The 19,819-nt window shown below is 40.2% G+C and overlaps 1 protein-coding gene and 1 long non-coding RNA gene across 3 annotated transcripts in view; one reads left to right on the top strand and one right to left on the bottom strand.

The window, feature by feature from the left end:
• The window catches only part of CRB1 (crumbs cell polarity complex component 1), a 93,053-nt gene that overhangs the window by 37,277 nt on the left and 35,957 nt on the right, over positions 1–19,819 (top strand). For both annotated transcript variants that reach the window (XM_030279379.4, XM_072932637.1), the window contains exon 5: positions 504–686. In XM_030279379.4, the coding sequence (XP_030135239.4) occupies positions 504–686 (183 nt within the window). The remainder of the gene's footprint in view (positions 1–503; positions 687–19,819) is intronic.
• Positions 8,649–12,378, bottom strand: LOC140684600 (uncharacterized). The gene is made up of 2 exons (XR_012057077.1): positions 11,847–12,378; positions 8,649–9,104 (listed from the first exon to the last, which is right to left on the bottom strand). It is a non-coding gene; the product is annotated as an uncharacterized lncRNA (long non-coding RNA).

The raw sequence follows: 19,819 nt of genomic DNA, 5'->3' as shown, positions 1-19,819 counted from the left end.
TGCTTTATGGCACAGCTCCGCTCACTGATGTGGAGTAACCACAGCAATGTCCTGCTGCCAAGCCCTGGCAGGGAGCTGTGAGCGAACACTCGCAGCTTCGAGGAGCTGAGGAAAACTGAAGCCATGTGCAGCTACTATTCACAGGGTATATTCTGGGCTCTGGAAGCAAAGAACAGCACATGGAATGACAGAATTGTAGAACAGTTTGGGTTGCAAGGGACCTTAAAGACCATTTAGCCTTCCTGTTCCTAAAAGGAAGTAGAAATAGATACAAGGACTATGGAGAGGGAATGTGGTGACACGACAAGGGGACATGGCTCCAAACAGAGAGTAAGTTTAAATTAGATATTAGGCCAAAATTCCTTACAGTGAGGGCGGTGGGGCGCTGGCCCAGGCTGCCCGGAGAGGCTGCGGTGCCCCATCCCCGGCGGCGCTGAAGGCCGGGCTGCAGGGAGGGCTCGGGGCCGCTGTCCCCGGCCTGACTTGCGGCCGTGTCTCCGCAGGCTACGCGGGCTCCCGCTGCGAGGAGGACATCGCCGAGTGCCGCAGCAGCCCCTGCCTCTCCGGCGGCCACTGTGTGGAGCGCTCCTGGGCCGGCCTCTACGGGCTGGTCCCGGGGCTGCCGCCGCCCTTCCGCTACGACCGCGCCGAGGGCTACGTCTGCCGCTGCCCGCCGGGCTTCGCCGGTAAGGCCCGGGCCGGGGGGGGCCGCCGGGCAGGCCTGCACCGCCCGCGGCAGAGCAGCCGACACTGTGTGCACTGTGTGCCCTCACGGCGCACAAAGGGCCGGGTGTACAGCTAGCCGTAATCCTGAAAGAGATGTGGCCATCCTGCCTTTATCCCGCCACAGCAGCACCGTTTAGCACAGCCGCACACGCTCGGGTTCGGACTGTGTGCTTCTGGGGCTGCAGTACTGTTCTACCTCCAGCCGCTTGCTCCTTCTGAAGGGGAAAAAAAAAATAATCAATAGCTATATTAATTTATCCAGCATTCAGCTTCTCATTACATTCATCTCCCGAGAAGCTTCATGTCACGTGAAATTTATGACTGCTGTCTCCAACAGTACAAAAGCTTATGGAGACCACAGCTTTCCCTCTGAATCCCCTACTTATTTTTCTTCGGAGTGGCATCGAGACTTGTTTTTATTCCAGCCCTTAACTGTCCTTCCCTATCCTGTCACTAAGTGTTGCTGTTGTTCTTTTGTTCTGCATAAGAAACCACAGTCTGAGGCTTCTCCCCCGGCTTTCGGCATCTCCCGGGCTGTCCCAAGCACCCCTGCCTCTTCCATGCCGCTGCTTTCCCTTCTCCTCCTGTCGGGGATGTCCACACCTCCAGTTTCTTTCTGTCTTGTCCTAATGTGGAGACTTCTAAGCTCTGTGAGACAAACAGAAAGGTGTGTTTTGTAGATTAACCATCCTTTGTCCTCTCATTTCCTTATTAGTTGCCTTCACCTGGCTTGTTTGCCTGATTTGGGTCATGATGATTCTATGGGTTTTGTTCATCTGGATCACTTACTCCCCGGTCTGAAACTCTTAACTGGTCTGAAAAAAAGTGTGTCAGAATGTATGTAAATATATCAATCTTGAATCAAATTTTCAGTCTATAATCTCACCATTCACAATGCAGGACTCTCCAAAGCATGAGGGAGAGAAAGTATTTGAGACCCTGAAATTTCTACTGACTCTGTATGCAAATTAAATGACATTTTTAAAAACCATAAGTAAGTTTAGTTACAGACATACTGGTCTGATGCTATCTACATAGCTTTAATGAGAAAAACCCCACAAAATAGTTATTCTTACTAAACAGTTTGCCCGCACTTTGGCAGGAAGGCCATAATTTTTAAAAGGACACTTTTTAGCAGTAGTACTGCACATTTCTCTCTGGTTTTTCTCCTTCCAGGTAGCCTGAAAATAAAATGCTCAATATGAGCCTGAGCCTCTTTGGATGTCAGAAGCTTCAGCACAAAAAGCTTTTAGGAAGGACTGGGAGTGTTTACCTCCGATCTGGACAAGCAATTTCTCCAGTTATAGCCAGATGATAAATAAGCCCCTAGTTTTAAATTAGAATTAAAGAGTTAAGATTAGAGTTGATTGCAGTAGTGTGATTCCAAGGTAGCAGGTGAGTCCTTGATCAGGACCATTTACTATATGGTGCTTATCTAATGGAGATGAACTAACAGCCACCTGGAAAAAAAGTCAGATCCTTTCATCTGGAGATCAGCAGATTTCACTGAAACCCCAAATCCTACATTTCCACAGCTGTAACTCAGGAGTTTTTCCAGCCTTAATACCTGAATAGTTGTATGTGCTGATGTGCCCTCAGATTCATATTGCAAGAGGACAGAGATTTTATTTAATAAACCACATTCATTTTATTATGTCTCTATCCTCAGTAAAGCACTCATAATAATGTTATAATCATACTTCACCAAAGCAGGTTATATGCAGAAATAATAATCCACAGACCCTGCATTGCAAGGGCATGATCCAAAAAAGCCATTGAAATTGAAAGATCCAATCAAACTGAGGCTTGTTGTCAATATGTAACAAGCATCTTGGAATTTACTGGATAAGATTGCAAAATATTAGTGTAACTGAACTGAAAAACTAAGAATATTCACCTTTTGGACTACAGTTTTAAATCTAAGGGCAGGAGATAATGGAACTTAAACACGTGTCTATATCAGAATAAAATATTTCCCTCACAAACTGGGAGAAAGGAATAAATATCTTGTTATAAATAGTGACTTTTCAGGTGACTTGAAAAATAGTCAGTAGTCCTGCTGGAAGTCTTAAAAGGATCAAATCTGCAACCAAACTTATTTAGACAATTTGATTCTTAAAAATAAATACATAAATCCCAGTCTGGAGACTTTATCTAATGTCCTCTTTGAGGATATTAGATATTCCTTATCGAGATTTAAGATAGAAAATTACTGTGCAGGTTCTACAAAGGGTTAAACTTCTCCCATTCGCTTTTAAATCAGTGTTTGTGGATACTCAGATTTCAAGAGGTCTCAGTACTTCTGCAGTAGCAAGCCCTAGCTTTTTTTATATTACCTTGGCATGCTGGCCCCCTAGCACAACAGTACTTTTAATAAATTGGGCTTTTATTTAAAGGTCTTGTGATTTGTTGCTGCGAGGTAAAGGCAATGGTTACCCCAGAACCGTGTCCTTTCATACTGTGGATATATTGTATTGCTCTAGCACTGCACCTTTGTTAAAAAGGCTGTTATTTGAAAGGTTAAACTTTTCACTCCGCTCATGAAAACCTGTGAGAAAGGAGAAAGGCAGAGCTATGGATTTGGTAGTGACTCATTTCACCAGGTTGTAATAAACTTAACACCATGTCAAAATTAAAGAGCTCCTGAACTTGCAAGGTCTACCAAGTGACACATTCCAGAGTGGAGCGGAGCCCAAGGAGCAGGGAGTGTGCCAGGTAGGCAGCTCCTGCTCCCTGTGCCTAAAAATCTGTGCTGCCCACGGTCCCCAGGCAGGGGGACAGTGCTGGGAGCAGGGATGAAGTCCATGCATTTTCCTTCAGCACGGTGGGGATGAGAGCAGCAGAGCCCACTCCCCTGGCTGCAGGCAGGGTGCCTGCTGCCACACATGAGTGCTGGCTGCTGAGGGCCTGGCCACTGCTGCTGTCTTGTTATCTGCTGTGTGCCAGCTGTGCCACCAGCACTGCTGCTTGCTTTGCCATCAGGAATTCCTAAATGGTTTTTGGCCTTTTCGTTTGTCTTGTTTTCTGTTTTTCCCTTTTAAATTTCCTTGGCCCTTTTCCCAGCCTGTTGGACTACTGCAAGAGAAATGATATGATCAGACTGGTGTCGTATGCATATTGAATTCCTGCCATATGCATGGGGGAAAGAAACTGTCTCCCAGAGCCAGAAGATGAGGCAGATAAATGGCCAGTATGGGAGAGTGCTGTACACTCAGCTAAGTAAAGAAAACCTCAAGCCACACACTGAATGGGGAACGTCATGGGACCAGTATTTAGAAACTGAATTATTTGGGCTCTCATTCTGCTCTTAAGCCAGGCTGACAGACCCACAGAGCACACAGAGCTTCCATCTCCCTGCTTCTCTGTAGGTGCTGCTGTGGGCAGAGCACCCACCAGACAGCAGGGCAGACTGCACCAGCCATCCTCCTCTCCCCTGGCCTCTGACAGTGTGAGATAGACATAAATGTTATTTATGGGTAGTGGGTAGGACCCTAAGCACATTACCACTCACTTGGGACACTTCGAATACATAAGTATATTTTTATAACTATAAAAATAATTATGCATCTTCTTTATTTTTTAAACCTTAATCACCAGCACAATGATCACATAGCTGCCATCCTCAGCTATATAAAGTAATATGATTTACAAAAATTTAATCAAGCAGATGAATAATAAAGATCTCATCTCCAAAGTCCAAATTTTATATTTTAATTTATTTCCTTATCTGTCCCTCAGCTGTTCACACCATGGTAGTCAATCATTCCTCCATTACACCAGGTTAATTCACTTTAGGTCATGGCCTGTCATCACAGTTTAAAAGGTTATTTTCTCTTGATTCCGAGACTTTGGAATAAGACAAAGTTGAGCAAGGAAAGAATGAGGATAAAAAAAGAGCAAATACAGAGAGAAAAAGCAATTTTCAAGTTAAGAACCCTTCTTCTCTTTTCAGTGGGACTAAAACTTCTGGCATTGGCAAGAGAGGCACTCAAAATTAACAGGTCCAGAGGTACTGTTGGCTAATTATTATTCCTATACAAGCAGTTTCAAGAAAGAAAATGTCGATACCACGAAATATCCATCAAAAGTAGCTGGTTTAAGGAAAAATTACGTGTACATTTGTGTGTATTACACAGATGAATTGCTGAAAAACTAGAATTAGGGCTTGAGACACTCTCTCTCTCTCTCTCTCTCTGGACTTCTTACCACTCTGGAGCTACAGAGGGGCTGTAATTGGCATGCAAACACATTTCTTCACTGCCCAAACTGTATTCACAGTCAGTATAGGATCCCTTTTTCACTGTTGGGCTCCTGTGAAATGTTTCCTTACAAAACCAGCTCAGTGGTGTTGTGCAGATGAGCAGCACAACATGAAAAACGTGGCTGTTCTCTGAGCGTGGCAGTTACTGCTTTCCTGGACAGATTCCTACAGTGCTGCCCCATCTCTGTCCCAGCCCCTGTGATCTTCACGTGTCCCTGTGTTCAAAAGCACAGGGGGAAGGAAGAGGAGAAGCTCCTGTCCATGCTCCCAGCCAGTCTCCAGGGGCTCCAGCACTCCATGGGCAGTGTAGTCATGGGCTGGACCAACACAGGATGCCCTCAGGACATGGCAGACACATACTGCCTGTAAAAACCCTACACCAAACATACAATTAGTACTTAAAAGTGCTTTTCCAACTCTGCTAAAGTCTCTGATCTTGAAAGAGCATTTGGACAAGCTTTTAATGATTCTACCCACTAATACTATTAAACATTGCTTCAGTTAGTAGCATCCTGGCAAGGAGATGTTCACATTGCCATCAGTCGTTGGCTCCTCCTCTATTTCTGCCACAGAGCTTTTCCTTCTCTCCTTTTTTCTTAATTTTTGGAAATGATCAGAATATTCTCTTAGAAAGACAAAGTGTGTCCTTTACCACTGGTCTGTGGTCTATTCCAGAGGGCAGCAAATGCTATCAGGCCCCAAGAATTAGGCATACTCCCTGGCTTCTTGCTTGTCTCTTCATTCACAGTCAAACTGCTTTCTTTGCAATAAGCACTAATGATTTGTCACATGCTTAGCTCCCGGACCAAACACACTGTTAGTAATCATAGTGTGATTACTATTTCTGGATAGTTCTACAGAAGGAAAGCCAAGGTTGAGCTCACAATTCACACACTTTGTAAGGTAATGGCCGTGCAAGGGCAGCAATACCTCAGAACATTGTGGGCAGCACTGAAATTGGGTTGTAGCTGGAAGAATTTATGAATCTGCCATTGCTTTATCAGTTACCATTACAGAACTAGTGGCATATTTCAGTTTCATTTCTACTGCAGGTAGTGTTCCTCTTGAACAATTTTAAGAAATACCATTTAGTAAAAGAAAGTGTAATTTTTACATTCTTTCACCATATAAATCACCACAGCAACTAAGACTGACTTGTGTTTTTCATGACAGCTCTTTCCTTAACAGCCCATATCTTGAGACACTTTATGAAAGCCTAATAGCTTTTTTTTTTTTTGCAAAAATTAATCTTCTTATGACTTAACTTGTCCCCTGCATGGCAGCAGACTGTGAGAGCGATTGCTTGAAGGCATTGACTTGACTTGTAATGGTTACTTAGTGTTTACCATTGGTTAAAGAATCCTGACTTAGTGGAAGACACTTCAGAAAAGAGTAGCAGATATCCCTAAGTGTTATTAATAATGCCTGAAAACATTTCTGTGATTACAATATTCTACAGCTTGGGTTTCACTCACTAGAATCTGAATGTTTGTGTATTATCCATGCTTTAGAAAAATAGAATAAGGTCCGATAGGATGATAATGAATGACATTACTCGGATGAATAGTGGAATCTCATAGCTCATGAAGGATGGGTTTGTACTTCCTTATCAGATCCACTTACCACAATTAATGTGCTCCAAGTAGAGACTGAAATAGTTTCAGATCTTAGAAACAAAATACACACCTAGCATGGGAACTGACTATGCAGAGGACTCCTTGTAGTGAAATAAAATTTGGCTTTATTGAAAATTTCAGCTTGTCCCTATTATTCCTGTTATACAAGGGAAGTTTTTGACAGAAAAGCATTTTTACTGGTAATGCCACTCTGTGTTAAAATTTAGCAAAAGCTGAACCTTGATCATTAGGAAATGAGCTCTCGAGCTTTTCATGACAACTCTTTACAGACTTAGTTCCCAAATCTAGTTTGTAGCACTGGGACTGATATTTAGAGCCCTGATATACCTACGTGTATTTTTTAATGAGAAATATGTATTACAATCTCTCTCTTTGTTGCAAATTGCAACTAGGAATGCAAAGACATGTCAGCCATCACTTCTGCATTATTCATCACCAAAGGAGTGCACGAGGGTCAGATGCTTTGGGGTTTTTTTTTTTTTAGTTAGAAATATATGATATTCAAACATTAGGAAGCATCTACCATTATTATTTTCAGAACATATATAGAGTTTTATGCTTTAAAATTTGACAGCTGACCCATCATTACTACGATCTATTTTCTCTAGTTGCACTGATATGTAAAGTTGTATAATGTAGTCCAGTGTGATTGACAGAGCCTGGAAGCAGTGGATATTTTGAATCTGGCACATCTCTCTGTGTTAAACAGTGTTGCACATAAACACTTTTTAGCATGAAAAGCTTTTTCCTTGAAGGGAAGGAGGAGGGGATGAATGGCTTTTAATCCATAAGCTCCCAGATCTTGCAACACACAGACAGATAATGTCCTCAGATTTAATTAATTTGTATGCCCAGTACCTGGAAGAAAATGCTTAAAGAAAAAAAAATTAAATAAGGCAGCTGGATATTGTTTGGCATCAGGAATAATGCTTTTTAAGCACCTGTTTTTTTCCTGACACTCATTCTTTTCCTGACACTCATCATATGATTGACTACTTGTTAAATCAAGTCTATCCAGTAAGAATTTTCCTCCTGGGGCCTTCTTCAAGCACTGCCTACTTACCTTTTTGATTTCTTTCTTAAATCTCTGGGTAAACCTTTCCTAGCCTTTTTAATTGGCATAACTCATGTATTTATAGCCTCTCTACAATCCAATTTTGCCACCTCTTGACTGAGCTTATGAACGTGTTCAGTTCTGTCTTTCTCTACTGAAGAATCTCTCTGGCCCTTTCATTTCTTTCTTGTTTCCCCAGCCCAACAGCATTACACATCTGATGGCACAGGCTACCACTAATGAGAGCTGAGTTTGAAGTGTGGTCTAAGTGATAACCATGCACAAACCCATGTGAAATCAAAGGTCCTGCACACACCAAACTGACAGCAGAACTTTGCTCGTCTCCTTTGGAATTGGATCGTCCATCTCAGGAGTTACTTTACAGCATATGCTTTCTACACTGCTTTGTGTAAGACTGCATTGTTCTGGTTCAGTTACAGGCAAACTGCAAAGTTAAGCAGATGCACAGCTTCTGCCCAAACAGAAAGGAAATTTCTTTAAATCTACACATCCAGCTTTCACTGCTCTGGAGAAAGTGCTTGGCAAGTCGACAGTAAAGAGAAGACCTGTGCTATGGGACTAATATATTTTACTTTCTCAATACTTTTTAATTTATGGCATATTTAAGGTCAAATGTCAAGTGATAAACAAAATGACCTGATTTAATAGTTCAGTGTTTTGTTCAACAGATGATTTCAAAACAAGCCTTAATAATATCACCATTGTGAACCCCATTAAAATCCAGTTTATTGGAAATACACTAAATTATACAGCCAAACATTTAAGAGGCATTACTTCTCTTTCCTGACATAACAGAGGAACTAATGAGTGGCATGGGAGAAGTTGGTAGAGTTCAGTCAGGAAAAAATACATGGGCTGGTAGTTCTGAACCATGGGCATGTAGAATAAATGTGTGTTCTCACACATGTGCTAGTACACAAAGAAATACACACATGTATAGACACATACATAACAGCTAATTCAGAGTACTTTATTGCTCTGCTTACACAGTTTCTACACAGCTTAGCATAACCTTGTATTACCTTGCTAAAAAAGTATCAGCTGCTGGGAAAACATGCAATTTGTTTGGATTGGAATGAGCATTTTGGTACCAGCAGAGCTCTGAGAACCCTGTCTCTGTACCCTTCTGTACCTGTGAGCCAGCAGAGGGAGTGAGAAATGCTGTTCATGTCCAGCGTCTGTCTGAGTTCTGGCTAGAGCCGCTGTGCCAGCGCTGTCCTTGCAGCCTGATCTGGGAGGTGCTGCTTCCCACAGACTTTGTGATGAGCCCTGTTTGCTGCTCCAAATTCTGAGTGGCAGTTTTCAGCTTTTGCACCACGCAGTTTGGTTAGCAGGATCTTCTGTGCAAAGCTCAGGGATATTGGTCTGCAGCTGGACATGCAGAGTCCACCCAGGGCTGGAAAAGCTATGGAGAAGACAAGCACCATGGTTTTGAGTAAAAAAGAGTAATTGGATGATCCAAACAGGGCTATTCCCAGTTAAATTTTCTTAGCATGTTGTAGACTTCGCTTTCATACAAGAACAAGAAATTAAGAATTTTACTAATTATGCCAGTGGTCCTGCTCACAGACTATTGGGCTAAAGGGAGGCACCCACAAAGAATTTTGCACCCCTTCTTGACAACAAAAAAGTGTTTGACCCAGGAATTGTGCAAAATGTTAATGTTTTCCTCTTTGTACATAAAATATCAGCAAAGGACTATTTCAGACCCTTACATAAGGTTCCCATAATGCCAGTTGCAGGAATGACATCAGTTTTTAAAGCATAAAAGGCACCTCATCTAGGCTCAGAAATGTCAGTAGTAATTACAAACTTTGTTTTCAAGTATAATCAATTCTTTATTTATGGTGTGAAATGTTTTTTACCCTTTTGAACTTTCACCATTCTAAGCCAAGCAATATTGTTGGCGTGTTCCTTTAAAAATAATTGCTTCTGGACTGAGAAATTGAATGTCAAGTTCCAAGTTGATGTAAATTAAATGGGTTGCATTAATAGTCTGGCCCGCGGTAGGAATGAGTGTTTTGATTCTGGGTTTGACTTCAGCACATGACCTCTGGATCACACAGGTCAGCACAGATGGGAAATATTGAAGAGGTATCCCAGGCTGACATGGGGAAGAAAGTGTCGAGAGCTGATGTATCACAAACTGTCTGATCCATTAAACAGAAGCAATGGCAGGCTCCTCAGAGAATAAAGCTTAGTTGTCATAGGTCATTACACTCTTCAAAAAAAGACTTGGAAGGAAAATCACAGTGATGGAAATCCTCAGGGCTGTCATGTACACATAATCTTCTAAACCTTCCTGGATTAACACTGCCAAGCCTCTGTACAGGGGAATGGAGTAAGGAACCCAAATATTCTTAACTTCTGCAGTACAATTATGTGCCAGTATTCCCACCTGTGGCTGTTAAAAAGACCTATTTTACAAGATGCAGCATTTTGAAATAGAAAGCAGGACATCTGTACAGCTGAGAGTCACACTCGTGACCATGTCTTGAGAAGAATTTCATGCACAAGAGCAACAACATTCACAAGGTCAGGCAATACACAGCTCTTCAAAGGGAAGGAACAGGTGAATTGGGGTGAAGTTTATGTATTATATTTTAATTGAAGGCTGTCTCCTGCCTTTAAAACCAGCTTCCCTTTCAACTTCTGAGTAACCCCAGCTCTCAGTCTCTCCTCCTGACAGATTTTCCAATTCCTCAACTCCTTCAGGGCCCTTGGCCGGACCTGCTCCAGCATCACTGCTCCTTTTGTGTATCTGGGGAGGGCAGAGCTGGGCTTGGCAGGGTCTCCCTGGTGCCGAGCAGAGATGAAGACTCACCTCCCTTGATCTGGTGGCAGCACAATTCCCAACACAGACCAGGAATGTGTTGGTCCTCTCTGCTGCCAGGCCCACGTCTGCCTCATGCCCAGCTTGCTCAGAGCATGGCAGAGCTGCTTTCCAGCCAGCTGGCCCCAGCTTCTTCTGCTGGATGGGCTTTTTGTCCCCAGGTGCAGGACTTGGAGGGAGAATCCCTTTGCAGAATGTCATATGCTTCCTGAAGATTACCTATCTCCCCAGCAGCATAAAGAACTCTTTCTAATTTTGTACACCCAAATATACATACATACATATATATATATATATATATATATATATATATATATATATATATATATATATATACAGTTCACATTTAATCGTTAATAAATAAAAAGATCACTTTCATGCTTTTGTTGGATTGGACTCAGGAGTTTTGCAGTTTGCTGGTAATTAATTATCACTGATGAGTCCCAGGTCTAAGGTCTTGTCAAGGACATAAAGAATATGTTGGGATTTTGAGTAATAAAAATAAGCTGATAAACTAATTTTATGTGATATACTACATAAAAGCTCTTACATTAATTGTTCCCTGTAGCATCTAGCTCTTAATTATACAGTGTTTGCTAATAGGAGGAACAGGTGATAAAGCCCAGTATTTTTATGTCTGTTCATTGGCACTGTTTGAAATAAACTCAGAGGTGACTCTAGTAAGGCACAGCCTGCTTCTGTTTAGGTGCCTGGACTGATTTTTTCAGATGCAAGGAAAATTTCAAAGAAGTTAAGCTAGCCTTTTACAGATGACCTGGATGCTGATCCCTTTAAAAATATTTTAATTAACTTAGAAGAGGACTTCTGTTGATTGTGTAAGGAGAACCAGATTAAGGAAAACACTTTCCTTCCCTGGCTGACAATGAACTTTGCACTTTCAATAAACAGTCTTGGAGAGAAGCAAAAAAACCCAAAACTGGTATAGACAGCTAATTTATGCTGGTAATTAACTGCTAGAAGTAGATTTGGTGGATCTGATTCAGATTGCTCTCCCACTGCTGTAATTCTTGGAGTCTGGCTGTGCTAACAACATGACACTAATACAGAAAATTATAATGATCAATATGTAGTCTCTGTCATATGGGCACTATTTTTTCTTAACAAAGAAGGTTCAGAATCTGTTATTAAACCTGTTTGTGAGGCCAGAACATCGTGGTAAATCACTGCCTGTAGTACCAAATAAAGAAAACTATTTAAACGGTGTACTATGAAAAAGTCTGCAGAGCTTCACAGAAGTGAACTGTAAAATATAAAGACATAAAAATCTAGATTTAATCTAGCTAAATCTCATACCTCTAATATGCTCCAGGAAATCCCCCAGCAGGCAGCCAGGATTCCATGGCAAGCACACACAGTCCTAGCTGAGGTCCGTGCTGTACCGTTGCCATCGGGACTGAAATGTGACCAGACTAAAACGGAGCTAGCTTGGGTCTCATTCTTCCCAGCTCGAGAGGAGTTAAGCATATGAAACCTTGGATGAACAAAGATGAGTTAGAAGAGTTTTCCATTTAGATGAGTTTTCACACTAACACTGCAGGGAACGAGGGGAATGGACACTGCTGCTGAAGTGAAAAGATCCTCTACCCTTCCCACTGTCATGGAGCAGGACTGAAAAATCACAGCCCAAAATCTCAGGTCTTCTGCGTCTACATCTGCCCTAGAGCAGGTCATAGCTTACCCAGGAAAGAAGACACACATGAAAAATGATAAAAAGTGGATAATTCAGCACAAAAAGCTTGGATTTTTTTTACTATATTTAAAGTGATAATGAATAATGTAAATATATATACTCTAAGAATAGAGAAATGTGATTATACACAGCATAGCCATGCTCTTTATACAGTTTTGCTGTGCACAGCTCAAAATACACACAGCATAAACATGTTATGTGCATTCACCCATGCATATTTTACATTTTTCTCTTCTCACATCTCCATTATCAATTAAACTCTATAAGCCCTATTAAAATGATGATTTTTCTGGCCTTCTGGCTGTTTCAATTTCTTTCAATAAGGACTGACAATGAAGTTATGTAAACACAGTCACTTTTGCATGTTGTGGAGATTCACATTAGTTATAACAAAATGAGAAAATCCTGCAAGTGACTGAAATTTTCCAGAGTGCTATTTCCAGGGCAGAAGCCGTTTCACACTAGACAGCACAGTGGCTGTGCTTGCCTAACTCAGTTAAAACAAATGGGAAACAGCCAGCAAGAGACAAGGTAGAAAAATCCCTTTTAGGGGAGACAAGACACTCCACATTTCTCAAAGGGTGAGTTCATCAACAGCCTGCACTCTTTTAAAGCCCTAAAGTATTTGTAGGACAGAAAATTAATTTGTTTCCTAATTCCAAAGTGAATCATGTGCTCCAAACAGATTTTCAAGTCAATGAAACATGACCTTATATGATCTAATTAAACAACTCAAAGATATTGGTTGTTTTAAGATCCCTCTGGATATACTTCAGTTCAAATGCACATGCATCATCTCAATGTACAAGCTCATAAATCTACAGAAGATGCAAATCAGATCATTAATGCTTTGAATTTGACAGTCTTGCCACTGTTTTCTAAAAGGTAATACATGAAAAATTCCTGGATTACACATACTCTTTTGTCCAACTTACAGAGCACACCAGAAAGACTCCATACTGGAAAGCAGAACACCATATATCTTTCTTTGGCTTCTAAATAACTGGTCCAGAATCAGGTATAAAATAACAATTTCTCTGAAACCTGCTATTACAGTTTCTTCTCTGGATGTCCTGACCCTTTGGGTCCACTGGACCAGGTTATGACCTTTGAAGGTCCCTTTCAATGCAATTTTTTCTATGAGTCTGTCCTAATTCTCTCTGTGTTTTGTGAATTGACTCTGCTCCACTGCACATGGCTGTTTGATTACGAAAAAAATACCTACAGCTGTTTTTTTTTCCTAAATTTTATGTCTCTGGTATTGCTCCCATGATCTCCTTTTCCCACTCTCAGTTTTAGCATAGATCTCTGTGTAGACCTTATCTGTGATCTGCAGCCTTTCTTAGCAACCCTCACACATTCTATATAGATTGATGGCCATACTCTGTTCTCTTACTACCCTCAAATGTCCACGTGTCTGTCAAGATTTCTGTCTCAAATGCCAACACAAGTAACTTCGGGGGTACCACTGACTTCCATATTTTAATTTCCCTAGTCGCATTTTTCACTACTTTTTCACCTCTTAGTCTCCAAAATCTTACCTACTTTTTGTCCATCACATTTCTCTACTCTTAGCTTGTCACACCCTGTAGTTGTGCTCTCTCTCCTCTCTTCTCCCCTTCCTATCTCATGCCATCAGCATGGCCATAGCTCCAACACCTTTGTGCAGCCAGAAAACCCACTCCAGAAGGATGCTGCCTGGGAAAACCGGGCTGCCACCATTTTATTTTCTTCCTTGCCTCCATCAGTCAAAATGAGTGCCACGCAGGGACATATTTCTTCAGCACGCTTTTCTTTACTCCAGATTCAGACCCTAATCCCACAATTGGATCCACATGTCTGGCTGTGCAAATTGAAGTGGGGGCTGGAGGTGTGGGCTGCAGGCAGCAGCGTGGCCGTGCTGCCCTTGCAGGACACGGTGCTGGCCCTTGCCATGTCCCCTGACCCAGCCGTGCTGCGCGCGTGGCCGCGCTCGGGGCCCTCCGGCTGCCCTGTCCACCCGGGAGCTGCAGCCCAGCCCAGCCCGGACTGCTGGTTCCAATAGTTCTAAAATAAAATAAACACACCAGATCTCACTAAACAACTAATCAAACTAATCACCTGTGGCATGTACATGATTTTCTTCTTCTCTTTTTTTTTTTTTCCTTTTCAAATGAAAACTATTTTAGGTGTGACAAAACATGTGAAACAAGTGGAAAAACATTTCCAAGTACTTTTGCTCTCAGAAACCTTTACTGATTGAAGAGATTAAGGGATTCGGGGGTTTTACTACTTTAAAAAAATCCATTTTTACTGAAAATTCAAACTAGACTATGAAGCTTTGGGCCAGCAACATTTTAAAAGATTGAATTACAGCATGCCATTCTGAACGTAGCACATTATGAATTCCATATCCCTCAGCTAGAGTGACATATTTAATGATTCAGCCAAGCCACTCAACTCTATTTCTATTTTAATTTTTTTTTCCTAGCCAGTATTAACTTTAAATATACATTTCAAATGGCAAGAGGAAAAATAGCAGAATAGTGAATTTGTCTGCAAGAAAGGAATAACTAGCAAGGTCTTACAACTTTAAGAAATTAGAGTTCTGTGTGAAAGGTATCATGTGCAAATTAGTCCAATGTTAACAAATGCTTATTATCCTACTATTTTAAAGAATCCTATTTTCCATGTGCTCCAGCTCTATTCTGTGTTCTGTCCTTCATTTTACACAAGATTTTCTTGCCAGGAAAGCAACAGAAATTGCCATGCAAGATCAGAGCACCGGTCACATTAAGTTCAGTATCAAATGTAAGCCAGTTCTTTACTGAAGAAAAATAGGTGAAAAAAACCCCATTTAAATACCCTTCCCTTTCTCTACACTGATGTACATAAGAGTAAAACTTCCTTCCTGACCTGCATGGTGACTGATTTATACCCACAAGCATGGGGTTTAATTACAATGACACAGAGATGGTCAATTTATTTCCTTGCGCTTACTCACTCATGAACGTGCATTTCCTCCTTGCAGCAAAAAGTAATTATCTCTTTGCAATTATCTGCACAGATGTGGCAAAGTTAGAATTTTCATGATTGTCTGCTAAAACCTGGGGCCCTGAAGAATATGTGCTCTGCCAGATCTTTCTGTTGGCTTCAGGATTAATGAGTCCCTTGAAGAGAGACTTGTTTGCACCTGGGGTAGGATTTTATAGCAGACATTTCCAAAACTCTACAATACAGGCAGAGAAAGTGCTATTGCAAACTCTTTGTCTTCCATAAAGTATATTCTAGGGGGGATGCTAAATTCTGAGTTTCTCCAAGGTTTACTAGTGCTTGCATTTGATACCTGTATTTGTAGAGATATCTGTATGTGCAGGTAGAATTTGACACACCAACAGCTCAATTGCTGGGAATTATTTCATTCTAGGGAGGCACAAAACCATGGAGAAATAGAAATGCAAGGGACAGGCATGCAAGGTATAATTTGAGTTCTCTGTGGGTCTAAGGTAGCATCTGCTGGCTTGTGTCTCACTGCATTTTTGTCTCTAACCAATATTTAAGGATCCACAATAGAGTTTATGGCTCCCAGTGGACATCATATGCAAAGGCTTTGTCATCTTATTATCATTAGAAATATTTTCTTAGTGTGTGACCTGGATGTTTCTTGTGCAGGGCAACCTGTGACTTTTTCACCTGTTTACTGTGGTCTCATAGCACAGAGTGCTCTCTTTTCTATACTGAAAAGATTATTCTTTTACCATGTCACATTTCCTCTGCTAGTCTTTTGACTGAACAGCCCTACTTTTTGAACCTTTGCTCATAAGCCATTTTTTCTTGACCTGTGGTCATTCTTATTGCTTTCCTTGCATTCTTCTGAATTGATCCAAATCTTCCTTGCAGTGCAATGCAGAACTAAAAGTGGACTCAGTGAAACTGAAGCATTGTAGACTAAAACTATTGTTCCACCTGATTGCTAATTATTCTGGCCTGAGACTACAGAAACTGAGTGAGCTCTTCCAGAATTGAATACAATATTTCTCAGACCATTTCTCCAATTTATGATGTTCACCTATAAAGATCATTTTACTGTAAAAAATCAGAAGTTTCACTTAACCCTGTTTCATCAGACAACTTAATAGGCAAGCTTTTTGATCCAACATCCACATCTTTCATGAAAACACCAACCAGAGTACAGCCAGGACAATCCCAAACCATAACGAAATCCCAGTTGACAGAGAACCTCTGACACTTAGTTTCTGAGCAGGATTACATAAGTTTTATACCTGCTTTATGGGGGTTTCACATGGAATTTTCTCTTTTGTTTGTATATTAAAATGTTATTAAACACAATATCTGACCGTAGTTGGAGTCTCTGCTCCTGGTAAGTTTGTTCAAACTCCCACCAGTGGTTCTGGCGTGGCTTTGGGCTGTTTGCTGGATACCCTGCTCCAAAGTTCCCCCGTCTCAGTGTGCCACCAGCCCCATGGTGTCACTGAGCTGTAAGAGCAGATGTCTGTCCCTACCTGTTGTCCCCTCTGTGTCTGCCCATAACCTTCCCTCACAGTCCTACTGTCACAGTCACACTGCAAAAGGAATTACAGCTATTGAGAACCTCCAACTTCTTGCAATATTCAAAAAAAAGTGCACATTAAATATCAAACTGCAGCATGAAATGTCTGATAAGCACTGCTAATGAGGTGCATTCACACTAACTTATCAAAAGGAACTTTTTTATTTTGTTTTTAAGGTGCCTTACTCACCTTTCCAAGAGCCTGGGTGAAATTTTTACCCTTTAGTATTTAAATGTATTATAGGAAAACTCAACTGATGCCTGTGTCAGAGGCTGGAAGAAGCAGCAGCTTTCTGAGCATCTCCATAAAAGCAATTGTGAACTGTAGATTAAATGAATCCAAAGTTGTGTTCTGTGTATGAGCCTTTTTGTGAACCTAAACCCAAATGTGACACAAGGTCAGGAATTTCCTAATTAGTGAATAAATTAGTTAGAAGAAGAAATTGATAAACACAAGTGACAAAAATAATTTCTGCTGCTAAAATTATCACAGAAATAAGTAGTTAAATCTCCTGAACTCAATTTTCCCCTCATTAAATTTGGTCTAAGTCAAAATGTCCTGCTCAAGAGCTGAAGAAAAAAATGTTTTAGTGAATAATTTTTACATGTCTTTAGCACACTCAAAAATCTAGAGACACAAAGAGAGCAAATGGAACAAAAATACTTTATAAGTAAAGAAACAGGATCAAATTTTAGATCCTTTCTATCTGCTTATTGAGATGTACAGTTTCTCTGAATGACAGTGACCATGACAGAGTTGATCTGGATTAACAAACCTCTTGAAGGGAAAAAAAAGTCTTAAAAAACAATACTGAAACAAAAAAAAAGTGACCGATCAGTTTTGAATGGATCCTAATAATACACATTTCTGTGAAACACAAACAGCGTTCAGTGTGAGCATGAGCTTGGAGAAAAAAGAATTTAAATAGGATACATATCTATTGTGTAAGCAGTTTAATGGGTCTTACTTTAAGCCTTGTTGATCTGGCTTGGGCAAAATACACCATCAGACTACATCAGCAGGTACAGAAGTGGAGCAAGCTAATCCTGGAAAGGAAGCCTTTATAGTAAGAACTGTTGTGAATTTTACAGAAATTTACTCTGTCAACCGCTAAAGTGCTAAACGATCTTTTTCCTTCGGAAATTTTCCTGCGGAAAAAGATGGTTGCAACTAGGATACAAGTTTACATCATTTTAATGACAATGTTTACAGGTAAATATTTTATTTTTGTGAATTTGAATGTGCACTTAGACTGTATTAAATGTGTAGAACCTATCCAGATTGCTTGCTTGTAGTTTCTTGATATTTATTTAGTGTCAGAGGACTGGAAAGGCAAAAGGCTAATTCTAACCAAAGATGTGTATCAAAAATGTCATTTGGATAATACTTTTATAATTGTTTAATCCAAAGGAAAATCAGTGACATTCAGCAGAATTGTGCATGAATAATTGCTTTTGTCATCCTGCTTCTACAGGAAATCTTTGCTGCTAAATTTGAAAGAGAGAGTTTAATTAAGAGGTTAACAGTTAGAAAATAGCCACCATATAGTAATAATGTGTAACTGAAAAAAGGAGAGAGATGAGTGATGCTATCAAACTGAATCGAAGGAACTGTTTCATCTCTGTTTTGAAAAAAAAACTTCACAGGTGGGAAAAGTAATCATCTTTAAAAATACTCACATTATCTGAAATTTTATGTCAGAGTGTAATATATTTACAAGAGAAAATGCTGTATGATTCTACTTTACTTTTTCCCTTAAAAACATGAATATGCTTAGCTGAGTTAATGCATGTAACCACTGGAAAAAAAATGGTTGCCTTTGCACTTGTTTTGGTATGTCTTACATCTTTTGAGAATACTTTTTTTACATGCTAATGTCTCCAACCTGAGAACTGCTTATTTGAACTGCTTGTACAGTTCTATAAATATTGACTAATCCTTTTATCTAGAGTGCTTTTATCTTGACTGACAGTGGTCTTTGCTTGCATAGCAATCGGCAGATAACAAGCAGTATCAACACCACTTGCAAGAACAGCTGATTTATTTATTCTTGATATGAAAAAAGTGACTTATTATTTGTCTTTTGGTGTGACCTATATTTGTGTTTGTGCTAATCTTATTATGAAATAGTAGGCATATATATTTAAGTGCATACACGTGTGTATCTGTATGCACAACCTGATAAAATATATATTTTGCAATGTATTTTTAATATAATTACTTTAAAAATAAGCATTGTGTTGAGACACTGAAATGACGATGAAATCTATGTATTTAGTCACTTTTTATGTAATAACTGATACTATTCATTTTCTGTAGACAAAGAACAAAATATAATAATAATAGTAAGTGTATCTTCTCATAAAACTAATTTGATTTCTTTGTTAGACATTGGTGATTCCTTTTATTAAGTGTCTTATCTAAATTTAAAGATAGAAATACATATGATTTTTTTAAAAATTCAGCATTCTCATTCAATAATTTTGTTAATTTAATGTCCTGTCTGTTGAAGTAGAGAGCAACATAGACACTAAAGATTATTTAAAGGTAAATGCATCTGTGTCATCCTTTCCACAGGCAAGTCACTATTGCAAAGTGTGACTCAGACCACAAGTTACAAGGCAAAGGGAATGTCTGACAGGTGCTGTGGGATAATAAACACACAGAGAATCACCACACACTACTGAAAATGCAATAACTAAGGATCTAGCCATTCAAAGAGCTGATTTTTTAATGAAAGGTTTCACAGGGACTCCCAGTCTCTAAATCCTTGAGCACAGTCTGTCCACTCTGAAGCCCTATGACAAGGCTAAGCACAACCTGATCCAGCTGCATGTGGACTGGAGTAATTTTTATCTTTGACATAAAAACCCCAAAGAGACTTTCATTTCTACAGCCATCAAATTAAAGCCGAGTTGTATAAATGACCCAAGGACATATTGTTCTCGATGTCAGAGCAGGGAAGGGAGCAGTATCAGGCAGGAGATGTACTAAAACATTGACCAAAACAGGAAACAGCTCACAGT

This window comes from Taeniopygia guttata, chromosome 8 (assembly GCF_048771995.1).
Source record: "Taeniopygia guttata chromosome 8, bTaeGut7.mat, whole genome shotgun sequence".
NCBI lineage: Eukaryota > Metazoa > Chordata > Aves > Passeriformes > Estrildidae > Taeniopygia > Taeniopygia guttata.
This window is presented reverse-complemented; position numbering and strand designations above follow the sequence as displayed.